The 13,857-nt window shown below is 38.7% G+C and overlaps 1 protein-coding gene across 7 annotated transcripts in view; it reads right to left on the bottom strand.

Moving 5' to 3' along the window:
- The window catches only part of NCKAP5 (NCK associated protein 5), a 1,056,356-nt gene that overhangs the window by 565,040 nt on the left and 477,459 nt on the right, over positions 1-13,857 (bottom strand). For all 7 annotated transcript variants that reach the window (XM_067742126.1, XM_067742129.1, XM_067742130.1 and 4 more), the window contains one exon: positions 1,714-1,777. In XM_067742126.1, coding sequence (XP_067598227.1) covers positions 1,714-1,777 — 64 coding nt within the window. The remainder of the gene's footprint in view (positions 1-1,713; positions 1,778-13,857) is intronic.

The raw sequence follows: 13,857 nt of genomic DNA, 5'->3' as shown, positions 1-13,857 counted from the left end.
CTTGTTAAATCGGTCAATACATAAACGTGATTTTTCATTAACGTTATTTAAAGATGAGTAACAAAACACTGGTAACTTTTCCAAAGTTGGTTTTTGAGCAACCAGAGTCACTTTTTGTTTGCCTGTGTTTCCTGGGTATTTTCTACACTGAACAATAACTTCTATAACGTTTTAAAAGGGGGTTTCGTTTTATGAAAAACTCGACAGTTATCTGTCTGAGATGATTTCAACTCAGGCTCATTCACTGTCAGAATCAGAAAGATACATTCTTTAGGGGCCTGTTCTTATGAACTTAAATAACATTTAGTTATTACCAGAAAAATCTTCCCATTATCAAAACTTTACATGAACAAACGCTCATTCGCAGGACTGCAAATCATACAATCGCAACTTCCTCATTTTAAGGATGAAGAAACAGACCTAGAAAAGCTGTCACTTCTTCACCTTCACTTTGAACATAGCTGATGAAGTGTTGAACAAGAGCTAGCTAGCCTGAACAAAGATGGAAACATTACAGAATGGCCTAGCTCAGAAACATTTTGCAATGCAGTAAAAGTCCAGATTGAACATTTTCAGTTCACCGTTTAACTAAACCTTCATTTTCTTCAACTTATTCCCATGTCATTGCTCAAAGATGCTTGCGAGCAGCTTCATCGTATTCTTGGAACAGTCAAGATTCTCTTTGCCTTAAGATCACTAGCAGAGCAAACAACATGATCACCAAGTATTTTAGCAAGCTCAAGGGCCACAGAACCTTCCAGAATCCACTCAACAGTCAACCTCTTGTTCCAGCCCTCTGCCTTCCCTCTTGAGAGAAGTTCAAGGCCAGCTTATTTTACAAATTTCTTACACTTTTCAGCAGATGAATTGTCAATTAACTCTCATGAAATCAAATGCAAGCAGCTTTCAGGGTCTGAAAACGTGTGGCTTCTCTTTTCAAAAAAGCATTAGCTGAAAAGTTGCATGTGTGCCATTGTTTTGTTATACGTTTGGAAAAAATCTGATGTCATATTTTTTTTTCAGAGATAGCAGCAGCAGTTAACCCACACAAGTCCATTCCCCAGGTCCCCCGACAGCCATCTCCGATACCAGAGGGGCACACAGGCAGATACTTTGGCAAAGAAAGTCTACAAAATGACGTTGCTACAGGCCAGAACAACCATATTGATTTTTAGTACAATTCAAAACACAAGGAAACATCAGTTTCCTAAATGGTACACACTGAAATGGACAGGGAGACTACACCACAAAGAGCGGAGAGAAGGAAGACGATAAAAGACAATTACGTTAGCAAACAGCTGAGTGCTCTTTTCGGCTGTTTATTTTTCAGGTTCGAAGAACTGAGAGGCTTGAATTAAGTTGCACTGTCCTTGTCTGAAAAATCTGAGAGCGCTCCTTTACGGACATTGTGCTCACAGCTGGAAGCCTGGGCATCCAGTAGACCTTCAGGAAATAAAGCCGTACAACCCTCTGAACATTTGAACATCCTCCTTAAAGCTCAAAGAGTTCTTTTTCCCAATTAGTATTTCCCACTCTCTCAGCAAATGGCAGATCTGTTTAAACTGCACTATAAACATACTATTTACCAATACAGCATTCAGTTTGCTACGAGCAAATATTTTCCTTTGAAATCCTTAACGGGACAAAAATGCCTTTCAAGCCAGAGACTTCGGAAGGGAGGTTGGGAATCAGGACAGACCAGCTGGGACTTACCATGGCCCCCTCACTTCTTCTTTGGGCAACTTCTCTCTGCAGTCGGGCCACAGCCAACTTCTCCCTGGAGAAGCAAAAGCACATGATTAGTTGACCATCCTTCTCAATGCAGAGGTACACCGGCCTGGCTTCAAAACATTCTTCTGAGGTCTCCAGAGGAATCCCTTCCTTGGTTTAGCTCACTTCCTCCACTAAACTTTCTATAAATATTTAAAGTGATTGGTCATGAGTGCATTGTTTTCACTGTGTGTCATGAAAGAGATCTTTTGCCTTGGATTTTATAATAGCCAAATGAATGCTCAATGCCAACTCAAAGCTTCCTTTTAAGTTCATTAACATATATCATTTGTAAATAAATTTTCCATGGCTAAAATATTTCAGTTGTTCTTCCTGTATCAATTTTGCTCATAAGTATTTTCGCTATTCTTAATTATTTTGTTGCCCTGCGCTGATACTGAATTTAATAAAGCAAACAAAATGTAACTCTGTACCATTCTCGAAATAAAAATAGAAAATCCTTTGCAGACTTGCTACATAAAAGGCATGGGGCTGAGCATTTTACCTGATCTCATATGAGCCTGAAAACAGCCCTATAATAGGTTTTATTATCCCCATTTCAAAGATGTGGAAACTGAGGCTAAGAGAGGCTAAATAACATATGGACTGTTCATATTTTCTATTTCTTCCTGATTCAGTCTTGGAGCCTCCAACTGGTAAGTAGTAATATTACAGTCAAACTTTAGGTTCTCCTTAGTTCAAAACCCAAATAAAAATTCTGCATGTCATTTTTCAGGGTCTAAGAAATATGAAAATATGGAATTGAAAGTCAAATTATTTAAGTACTCTTTAGTTCACACAGGGTTCATTTTGTGTCCTTTATAATTGCAATTCTGATTTCTCTTACCAAAAAATCTAACATTAACCAAAATTTTAAGACTACTTTTGTAAAGTGACAGATATCTTCATTTTGGCCAGCTTTTCAATTATTCTTAAAACAGTTGAGAGACGAAGTAGGGATAAGTGAACTCTTCCAGTAATTCTCAAATCTTAGTTCGAGCAAGAATTTTCTCTGAAATCCTCTACTGCTATCGAGGTGTGAAGCTATTGCATCCCTCAGCCCTCCCTCTACACAGGATTCAGCTACATGCAAACAGAGAGGAAGCAACCTGAATCCCAGAGGAAGGAGAGGATTTCTCCCCTTCTAACTGCTTGTGTCTTTGAAATGCCCAAGACTATCAAGAAGGCATGTATTGGGTTGGCCAAAAAGTTCGTTTGGGTTTTTCAGTAAGATGTTAACACAAAACCCGAACGAACTTTCTGGCCAACCCAATATTTTAGTTGGGTTAAAGTGGAGTAGCTTTTTAGTAGGAACAGTTCTCTCTCTGAATAAACACCTAAAGACAGACTAGAAGGAGGAAAACTAGAGTCAGGAGACTTTTGGGGTATACAAGTTTTGGGAGCCTAGAGCAGGACCTGTGCTTATACCCTATGAGAGGGGCAAAAAGGTAAGCAGGAAGAAGCCAGAGAGAGATGGGGTCACATGCCTCTTTTAGAGGTAAACAAGGCAGAGAGCCTACACGTGTTCTCTGACCCAAGTCCCGATGAGCAGATGAAAAGGCAGAGGGAAGAGAAGAATGCGACACACTTCTGGCTTAACATGAAAATTAAACACGTGGCAAATACTCATGAGGACAAAAAAAATAGAGAAGAACACACTTTATATTCTATGACTCAGTAAATCCACTCTGAGGTATAAACTCAACAGAAACTCATATATATGTTCACTAAAAGGCACGTACTAGAATGTTTATAGGAGGACTACTTGTAATAACCTTAAACTGAAAATGCACACACCCATTAACAGTAGAATGGATAAACCTCAACATAGTTATACATCGAAATACCATAAACTACTAAGAAGGAATAATCAAGACCTCATCACAACAATACCATTGAGTGAAATAAGCAAATGCAGACGAGTATATATTTTATGATCTCATTTATGAAAGTTCAAAGACGGCATAACTCCTACCTAGTTTGATAAGGTGAGAAAAAGAAATTAAAGACACAAATAACAAAAAGGAAGAGGTAAAATTGTTTATATTCACAGATGACATAATTTTCTAACCAGAAAATCCTAAGGAATTTACAAAGCAACAATACAGCTAATAATTTAGCAAAGTCACAGGATGCAAGTCAATTTACAAAAATCAATTATGTTTTTATGTGTTAGCATCACACAACTGGAAAATTAAGTTTAAAGAATCTGTAATAACATAAAATACTTAGGGAATAAATGTAATAAAAGACTTAAACTGCTACATAGGAACCAGAAAACACTGCTCAGAACAATTAAAGGAGATTTTATACATACACATACACACACACCCCCCACATTCATGGATTCACACACCACATTCATGGATTGAAAGGTTTACTATTACACTGTCAAAATTTTTACCAAAATAATCTATAAATTATTTTTCACTGGGATGTATAACTCCATGAAACTAAATAAAGAGAACCCAGAAGCTACTCTGGTACTAAGGATGATAATTAAGTTAATATAACAATACCTGAACTCATTGTTTTCTCTGTATACTGAATACGGAGACATTTAACTTCTAGTCTAAACTCTAATCCACATTGTCTTCTATTTTCCTTGACTGTTTATTTAGTATATCTTTTCCTCTAAATAAGTTCCTCCTTGACCACAAGGGTGGCAGCCAAAATTGCTGACTGATGCATTTTTGCACGTGGTCAGTTGTGGTGTAGTCGGTATAGTGTGGTGTAGCTGTGGTATAGCACTGTACCAGCTGCTGCCCTGAATGCTGAGATCACATTTAGTCCACCTCTATAACACCTACTAAGGGCCATTTAGTAGAAACAAAATAAATGTTTGCGATTTGCTGAGTGAGGAATCAGACACAGAATCTAATACCAATTTGCCCAGCATGATAGAATTTCTAATAACTACCAATTTGCATTTATGAGTACACAACACACACACACGCATACACAATGATCCCCACAGGGCACCTTCTGGTTCTAGTTGGCCACAAAAGCTTTTTACACACATTTTAAAATTATGATAAGCACAGCTTCCATGGACTACCAGGTAAATATCTGAGTAAGCGTCAACAAAGTAAATTCCTATATAAGGACACTGAATGAGGGGATGATAGTACAGCAGTTCTCATATATTTGGGCCACAGGACCCCTCTGCATTCTGAAAAGTTATTGAGGACCCAAAAGAGCTTGTTTACATGGGTTATAGCTACTGATGCTGACCAAAAGACCTTCTGTTCAAGTAGGTTATGTTCATAGATATCTACCATATATAAATGAAAACAGGTAGTTTTAAAAAATAGTTACCTATAAATTCATTAAAAATTAATAAATCCATGGTAACATAAGTAAAACATTTTTATGAAAAATATTATATTCCAAAACAAGAATAAATTTCATAAGAAGAGTGACACTGCTTTAAAATTTTGCAAATATATCTTTAACGTCTGGCTCTACAGAAGATAGCTGGATTCTCATATCTGCTTCCGCATTCAACTTATTGTGAGAGCACGTCATATAGCTTCTAGAAAACTCCACTACACACCAACGAAAGAATGTAAGGAAAAAAACGCAAATACTAGCTTATGAAAATAGTTTTGACGTTGTGGATCTCTTAAAAGGGTCTTGGAAGCACCCAGCATCCCAGGCCCACACTTTGAGAATTTCGCCCCGAAGACAGATACAGAACTAGAAATGGAAGGCGTTCTGGAAAATTTCCTGGAATCATCATTTCTGATTGCTGAATCTTCAGAGAAAGATTTAATATATATACCAATAGCCTACTAATTTTTTAGAAGAGCAGTTTAGCACAAAAAAGACATTTCTAGAAACAGAACAAGAGTCTATCTTATCACTATCATCCTACTAAATAATAAAAATAATTCTAATACAGTGTAAAGGTTAGGAACATCACTATTTTATCCTTAAAATAGATTTCCTTTATCACACTATTAGGAAATAGCACATGGTATAGGTGCTTGTCAAATCTTATTCAGTTCAATTGGAAAGAAAACTCCAATGGTTTTAGCCATTAGTTTTTAAGAAGGAAAATATTAATGAATCATAAAATTTTGTAGTCTGCCCACACATTTTATTTTTTGGCCTTCAATAAAGTATGAATGAACCAACATAGAAAACCAACATCTCAGAAGTGGTAGCACATTAGCCACTTGATTTGGTGCAACAGAGAGTAAAATATGTAAAACTAGAAACGTCAACTTTACTTTTGACCTACCGCTATGTGAGCAGAGATGTGCCCCACTTCAAACAGCCACGTGGAAATGTGTGACACAAACGTGGAGAATCTCAGAGTAGTCTGGGTCACAGGAAAGATAATCCCCAACCCTAACCCTGCTCTCTGGTCATCCTAATTTACAAATTGGAAAATCGCTTTAGTCTACTTTATGGGATCTACTCTCATTCAAAGCAGCCTGGTGGTGAAGGACAATTTGCATGACCAACAAATACAAATGCCTCTTTGGGTCCATGCTCTGTAATTGTTCTAAATCATTTATTCAGGAAATGCAACATATATAATGTCGTGGAGCAAAGACTTCTAAGGGTTCCGAATAACAGCCCAGGGTTTTCTACAGGGTGGGTGGGGAAGACCAGTGCCAGTTAAGTTCCACTACAGGAGGGGCACCACAATTTTCGGTACTTGGAGCTATTTTATGTAGTAGGCCTCTGAATCATATTTCCTTTGAAAAGAGGGTTTCAAGGCTAAAACACACCAAAAAGGTTCTTTCTTGAGGTTCAATACTTTGTATCTCCCAAATCTTTCAAGTTTTTGGTACTCCATGTGTGTGCAGTTTATGTCAGCAGGAGTTTTTCTTAGTAGGAATAGTATTTTTTTGTGTATGAAAGAAGAATTGTCATTCTTTATTAAAATTAAGGAAGTAATGGAGTTGAATGGGTGAAATTATCTACAATCAAATTCTTAGGATTTCTAGATGTTAATATTTCTGGGCTCAAATTATGAACTTAAAGTATTAAAAATAAATGGGACTTTTTTTTTTTTTTTTTTTTTTACAGTAATCTCATCTGCTCTTGGGTTTAGTAGTCCCTTGGCAAACCATATCTTCAAACCCCCATGGTCCCAATATACGTGTGAAGCCAACTGGGACCATCATCTTTTTTATGCAAATTCGGGGTTGTTAAAAACAGCTTTGTGTAAAAAATAAGGAATCCTTGCCTTGCATGCTACCCAAGGCAAATTAAACACACTCCTAAATACTTGTGTTCCTATTTGAAGGTCTTCGCTCACCTGCTAAAAACTGACAACTGTGCTTTTGCAATACGTCTCTGTTTTGTTTTGTGTTTGTAGCAAAGCCAGTAGCTCATTATGAAGGGGGTACTGACTTTATGATTGCAAAACAAATGCCCAGAGATATTTTATCAAGAGCTGTGGACCCTTACTTACAGAACAGGGATAATAGAAGAATATAAAGAATAAACACACAATAAAACAAAAGTGATGACAACACTTACTTCTCTTTCAGTTAAATGCAAAGAGAATCTTTCCCTCCAAGAAGGATGAAACAGAGCTACATTTTTATTCAATTTTATGCACAAATGGCGAATTAGTCCCAGGTTTCTAAATCCTTCAGTGCAGCCGCAGACAATCTCAACTAAAGATCATAATAAACAACAACAAAGTTATTTATGTGAACCATGGATCTTCAGAAAACTACAGATACAGCTACAAGTTAAGCCCATGGAAAGACTGCCTACAATGATACCAACAGGATGCTGGCATTTGTAAAAGCCAGAAAAGACCTGCAAAGGTTTGGATGTTTAGAAAAATGTTCCCCAAGGGGTAAGCAGCTTTCGAAGGGGGACTGTATTCAGTTTGCGATGTGTGGAGACGTCCGACTTCAGGGCACCGAGCAGCCATCTGTTGTAGGAGTGGGGAAGGCAGGCCTGTCTGGAGACAAATCAGTGTTCTGTTGCCATTTTCAAGGAAGCCCTGCACCCATCCTGAATGGGTAAGGATGACGCCACTGTGCAGCCCTGCTCTCCACCAGGCAGATGGTACCCCCGTGAGGCTGCCCTGGAGGAAGGGTCGCACTGGCACTCAGTGTGAGTGTGGAGAATTACTTCTACTCATTGTGAGTCTCGTCACCCCAAACTGCTCTATACACACAATGCATTTGAAGGGTGCCGATCGAAACGCACCTCCAGCAAGCTGTCAGTACAGTAAATACTCTGCCAGCTAATCTGTACAATTTCTACTTGACTCTTCTGGAAAACTAAAGCAGAACAACTCAGCAGGCTCACACATGTATTTAAAAAGAAAAAAAACATTATGGGGCATCTTACAAACCCAAAGTCCATTTCCTTTACTGTGGGAAAGAGATTGGGCTATTAAAGAATCTTCTACTATCCCCCCAAACTGGACCTTCATGTTAGTTTTGGTCGTTAGGTTAAGCTCCTATATTCTAAAGTATTTAAAACTCAGTTATTTTTATGTATTATATAATATATACATCTATCTCTATTTTACTTTATTTGGAATATTCTGCTGATTATATACAGTAATCCAATGATGGTGGAGATTCTAATTCATTCAGCAAACACTTAAAGTTGAGTTTAATGAGTTTAGGCTCTGGGCAATAAAGATAAATAAGATGGTTCTAAATTCAGAGAGCTCAGGGTCTAACAGACAGAAAGCATACCTAGGCACACCTGTGTCATAAGATGCACTAAGCATAACGTGAGTGCTGGGTATTCAAAGGTGTATTCAAAGCTAGCTTTTAAAATAAATGTTAGGTAATGATTTTATCAAAAAATAGAAAGTAAACTGCCTTGAAATGGGAAGGTGCATTCTCCTATTTCTAAGAGTTATTTTTCAAATTTCATGCTTTTTAGCAACAAGTCATATAGAAAAACAGGTCTGTTTCCACAAGTCTTTTAATTATAGAGAATCTCTATTATAGGTCTTGATTCCACTCTTCCCTAAATTCCCTAAGTTTGGCAGGTGATGGTACTGGACTTCAGTTCAGTTCCAAGTTCTGCCCCTTTGGGTCATGGTTTTATCCAGGTCACTTTTCAGAGACACTCGACCGACTTCTTCAGCCTTTTCCATTCCGATACATCATATCGCAATTTTAAAAGATAAGAGGAATGGTTAATATTTATTGAACAGTTAGTATGTCAAGCACGGTTCTAGATACATGAAGTATTTAAACCTCCAACAATCCCATGAGGTAGGTATTATTATCATTTCCAGGACACACAGCAATGCTTCTCAAACTTTTTTGAGAACCTTTTTACACTCTGAAAAAAAATCTTTGAGGACTCCAAAGAGCTTCTGTTTATGTGGGCTACCTCTATCAATGTTTACGGTATTCAAAATGAAAACCAAGACTCTAAATATATATTAATTTACATATATTTATATATAGTAAAATACAAATACTATATATATTAATTTATTTGAAATAACAATAATAATTCCATTACAGGTAAACAACATATAATTGTGAAATACAACTATAGATTCCAAAACAAAAATTAGTAACAAGAATGGCAGTGTTTTATAGTTTTGCTAATGTCTTTAATGTCTGGCTAACAAAAACGACATCTGGATTCCCATATCCACTTCTGTACTCAGGATATTGCAATGTTAACATGTTGAAAAGCCTCTGGCAAACCACTGTATGCCCATGAGAGTGAAAAAGACAAATAACATCTTAGTACTCTTAGAAAAGCAGTTTTGACCTCTGAATTCTTGAAAAAGTCATAGGGCCCTTGGAGCCCCCAGTACACAGTCTGAGCGCTGAGGTACAGTGACACCTATCTTCCACGGGGAAACTGAGGCTCAAGTAGGCTGGGAAACATGCCCCCTGTGCCTTAGCTGTTAAATTTAAATACAACCACGCATGTTTTTCCAAATCTGCAAAATAGTGATGAATACTTATTTAGTTAAAATCTCATTTGCTAGAACTTGTGCCTCTGTATTTATCATCACCTATTAACCACTGCCTCTACTGCTAGAGAAGGAATCATCAATTGAAACAGGCTGGGACCTGGGACCTGGGACCCTTTGCTACAATGCTGGCACCTGGACAAACATCTTGTCCAGCAAAAAAATACAAAGAAACTATAAGGGACTAAAAATGTGTGCATGCGCAGATAGGGCAAATTATGGACAACAAGATACAAAGAGACCAAAAAAACCCAACTGCCACTTCTGAAGAGCAGGGAGCAAAAGCAGGGTACTGGGCATGCTGCACACAACACCACCAAAGGGGTGGGCAGACCACCTAAGGCCCCCCTCCAGCCCGACCCCTGGGCACACCCCTACCGTCACCCCATATTAGGATCCAGCTCGGCCCGCCTCCGGGAATGAGTGAGCAAGGGAACCTGTTGCTTCTTCTCGCTCCCCCCTGCTGCAGCAGGGGCCCCAATAAAGCCTTGCCTGCATTTCTTGTCTGGCCTCCGATCAATTTCTATTGACTAAGGAGGCAAGAACCCTGGTCGGGAACACAATAGTGCAAGAAATCATGGGGGTGTCCAAGGATGAAACATCCTTGACCCTCTCCATAGCAATCAATGGGAAAACCACTGATCTAACTTTTCAAGGACACACTGAATTCCAAGTCCTATGAACCTACATTTCCAGCCGAGTAGAAGAAAAATACGAATGAAATTCCTCATACAAACCTATGCTCGTTGTTTCAATTAACACCACCCCCTCCCCATATTTTTCCCTACAAAGATCTCACCAAATGCCCAAGAGGAAATGAGATAAATGATTACTCTCATTTACACCTTGGGGCAGAGAGTCACACTCTAAAATCTTAGAGAAAAGTTTCAATAAATCATCAGCCTTCCCCATTTCTGAGTGGGCCCCAAGAATAAGAGCATGGTGGCGACCTGGTGTGTGTGCGCGAAGAGAGCAGGTCTGCTCCCCCCGGAGGCCTAGAACCATTCTCCGCCTACACAGGCATCCTGGGGAGCTGCCGGCCACAGAGGCAGGACAATGCCGAGTGCCAGGTGTGCCTGTGGAGTGGGCAGATGGGGAGATCGGGGGCAACAGTCCCTGAGTAATGGTTAAATTAATTAGCCTTTCCAAAGCAGATCATTTAATTACTCATCCACTCAGATATTCAGGGCAAGGACAGATTTAGAGAAAGTGTGGGAGCTACAACCCAGATGAAAGAAACTTGCATGCAACTTTTTCCAATGCATAATGTCAGTGTTGGCCCCAACACTTATAAATACCCAAAATCACCCTCTTATTCCGTACTTTAGAGGAATCAATTCACATCCACAATGCATAAAAGTCAGGGAGTGGAGAGTGGTTCTCAACTGGTGACATTAAACGATTTGGGTCAGCAAAAACTAAGGCAGCAGGACTCAGGGCGGCGTGCACACACACTGACTGCGGGAGAGAGAGGAAGTGTAATAACAGTGCACTGTGCTGACTAACTGATTCCCTTCCCACTAAGCAAACAAACAAACAAATGAACAAAAAAACAAACTTTTTTAGAGAATACAGCATATTGGAATACAGAGATCATTAGTAAAAACAAACACACACGCAAATGTCAGTTGCCTGCCTTTCTGAAGGTCTTCTGTCCACGTGCTCCTCCTCCTGGAGCTCTCTGAAGATTTCTAAAATTGTTCTCCAATTTTCTAAGTTTCTGGAGAATTTTCTAAAAGTTCTCTAAATATGATGCCACGTAAGTGTGCTAGAACTTGAAAAAGAATAGATACATGTATATGTATGAGTGAATCAGTCTGCTGTACAACGGAGACTAACCCAACACTGTTAATCAACTATACTCCAACATGAAATAAAAATTTAAAAACAATTGTTCTATAACGAATGTTCTTCCACTCTCAAAAATGGTGTCTCAAATGACACCCACCTTTTCATTTAGTGGTTCACTGATTCATCCATACAGCCACTTGTGTCACCCACTGTATCCTAATTGCTTACCTGTTTCTCAACCCTACTGGTCTATAAGACTCAGACGGCTAGGACTTCATGCTCTGTGTGTGTCTGAGGCACAAACCACATCCTCATTGAATGAAAGATCATGATTCCGGGCAAAGACAGCCTGATGGACTTGAGGCAAGATCACCCGCTGCCTTTATCTGTATTGAGTATCAGAGGTTAGTCCCATGCCCCACCAGAGCTTAACAAAATGTGCCAATAAAACCTACTCCTACCAACGCACTTGTAGCGTTCTGCGCACTTCAGATGTACCATGTACTCTTGTTAGCAAATACATAAACCAATGAAGAAAGAAACTTGTCTTTCTGGGGATTCTCCCCTTTATTTCTCCTTAGAACTATTAGCTTTCACTAGAATAATACGTGCTTTAATCACAACATTTTTTATAAACATAGGGTCTAGTAACTTTATTGAACACAATACTGAGTTAAAAGAACCCCATTTTCTTCTCTTTTTTTTTTTTGTCTGGGGCAGAAGGAAATCCCAAAAGTCTCCTACCTAATGTGTTTCTAAAATACACACTGCAACAAAAAATTCCCCCAACTTCAATGTAGGAAATTTGAGTCTTAATTCTTGCGGTAACTTCTTCCTTGAGTGTAAAGCCAGTTCAAAAAAAATTTCCTAGAGATATACCTTTCTAAGAATCACTGAAGAACTACCTAATTTTTTAAACTTAATTTTCACTTCTGAAAAGCCTAGATTCTTGAATGAGGAATCCTTATGTTTCCGTGTTTTCTAAGAAACATGAATTTCCTATGTTCTCATGTTCTATACCCATGATTCTCCTTTTAACATTAAAATTCCACTAAAAAGACACATCTAGGTTTGTTTTACATCTGGCAAATAAGAAAAAACAGAAAAACAAAAGAATTTCATTAATAGTGTTTGATTTTCTTCCATCAGTTTTGGTAACATTCAAAAGTAATGGGTGATATGTCATTTAAGACGGAAAGACAATTCTTAGGGAAAAGAAAACACAAGCTAACCATCTCCTAAGGAGCAATGTATACCTGTGGGTGTGTGAGACAACAGCCTTCATGTTACAATTAATTTGGTTTCCATGGCTTTCAATTAGCAATGACCCTGAAATCTCATTCTGTCTCTATTTTCATGAAGGTCCCAAGATAGTATCTGCGAGGAGATTCAAGCCATCTCTCTAGGCTGAGAAAAACAAGGCTTATGAGATCCTAAAGGAAGAAGTTGAAGGAGGTAATGAAGACCCTGGTAAGGCTGCAACACAGAATAGTTTATCCCCTAAATCCTCCTTCTTCATTTGTGGAATGAGCCACACACACAACGTAAATTCTGCTCAACAAAATGGTGGCTTTTAGGGCGGATTAGCAATGCCATAAATTCATCCCACAAGTACCATGCTGCCTACTACGTCAGAGGCACTTTGCTAGGCTCTGGGGAAGACACAATGACAAGTTAAGGCTTAATCCCTGTAGTCAAGAAGCATCACGTCTTAGAAAACAGACCATGTGTCTATATCCAGTGTTATGAGTTGAACCGTGTCCCCCTAAAAATGTGAATGACTTGACATGTTGAAGTCCCAGAACACGACCTCATTGGAGTCAGTGTCTTTATGGTAATCAAGTTAAAATGCGGTCATTAGAATGAGCCCTAATAACCACTATGACTGAAGCCCTTAAAAAAGGGGGTAAATTTGAAGATAGGTACAAACGGAGAGAATTACACGGGAAGATGAAGGAAGAGATTGGGAAGCTTCTTCTATAAAACAAGCAATGCCAAAGATTGCCAGCAAACCAGAAGCTAGGCAAAGGGCATGGAGCAGATACTCCTCGCAGCCCTTAGAAGGAAGCAACCCTGCCAACACCTTCATATTAGACCCCTAGCCTCCAGTACTATGAGACAATACATTTCTGTTATTTAAGCCACCCAGTTTGTGGTACTTTGTTAGGGCAACCCTAGCAAAGGAGTACATTCAGATGTACTTATATTTTAATATAAAATCTATCAATTACATGTGTTTGGACATAATCCCTCTCTCTACATACAAATATACACGTAGCTTGGTAAAATATAATGGGTGCCCCAAGCAAGTGTCACACAGTTTCAGTAGAAGGAGTATTTAAACACTTCTGACCAAG

Source organism: Pseudorca crassidens, chromosome 6 (assembly GCF_039906515.1).
Source record: "Pseudorca crassidens isolate mPseCra1 chromosome 6, mPseCra1.hap1, whole genome shotgun sequence".
NCBI classification, from domain to species: domain Eukaryota; kingdom Metazoa; phylum Chordata; class Mammalia; order Artiodactyla; family Delphinidae; genus Pseudorca; species Pseudorca crassidens.
The sequence above is the reverse complement of the archived record's forward strand: the minus strand, read 5'-3'. Positions and strand labels throughout refer to the sequence as shown.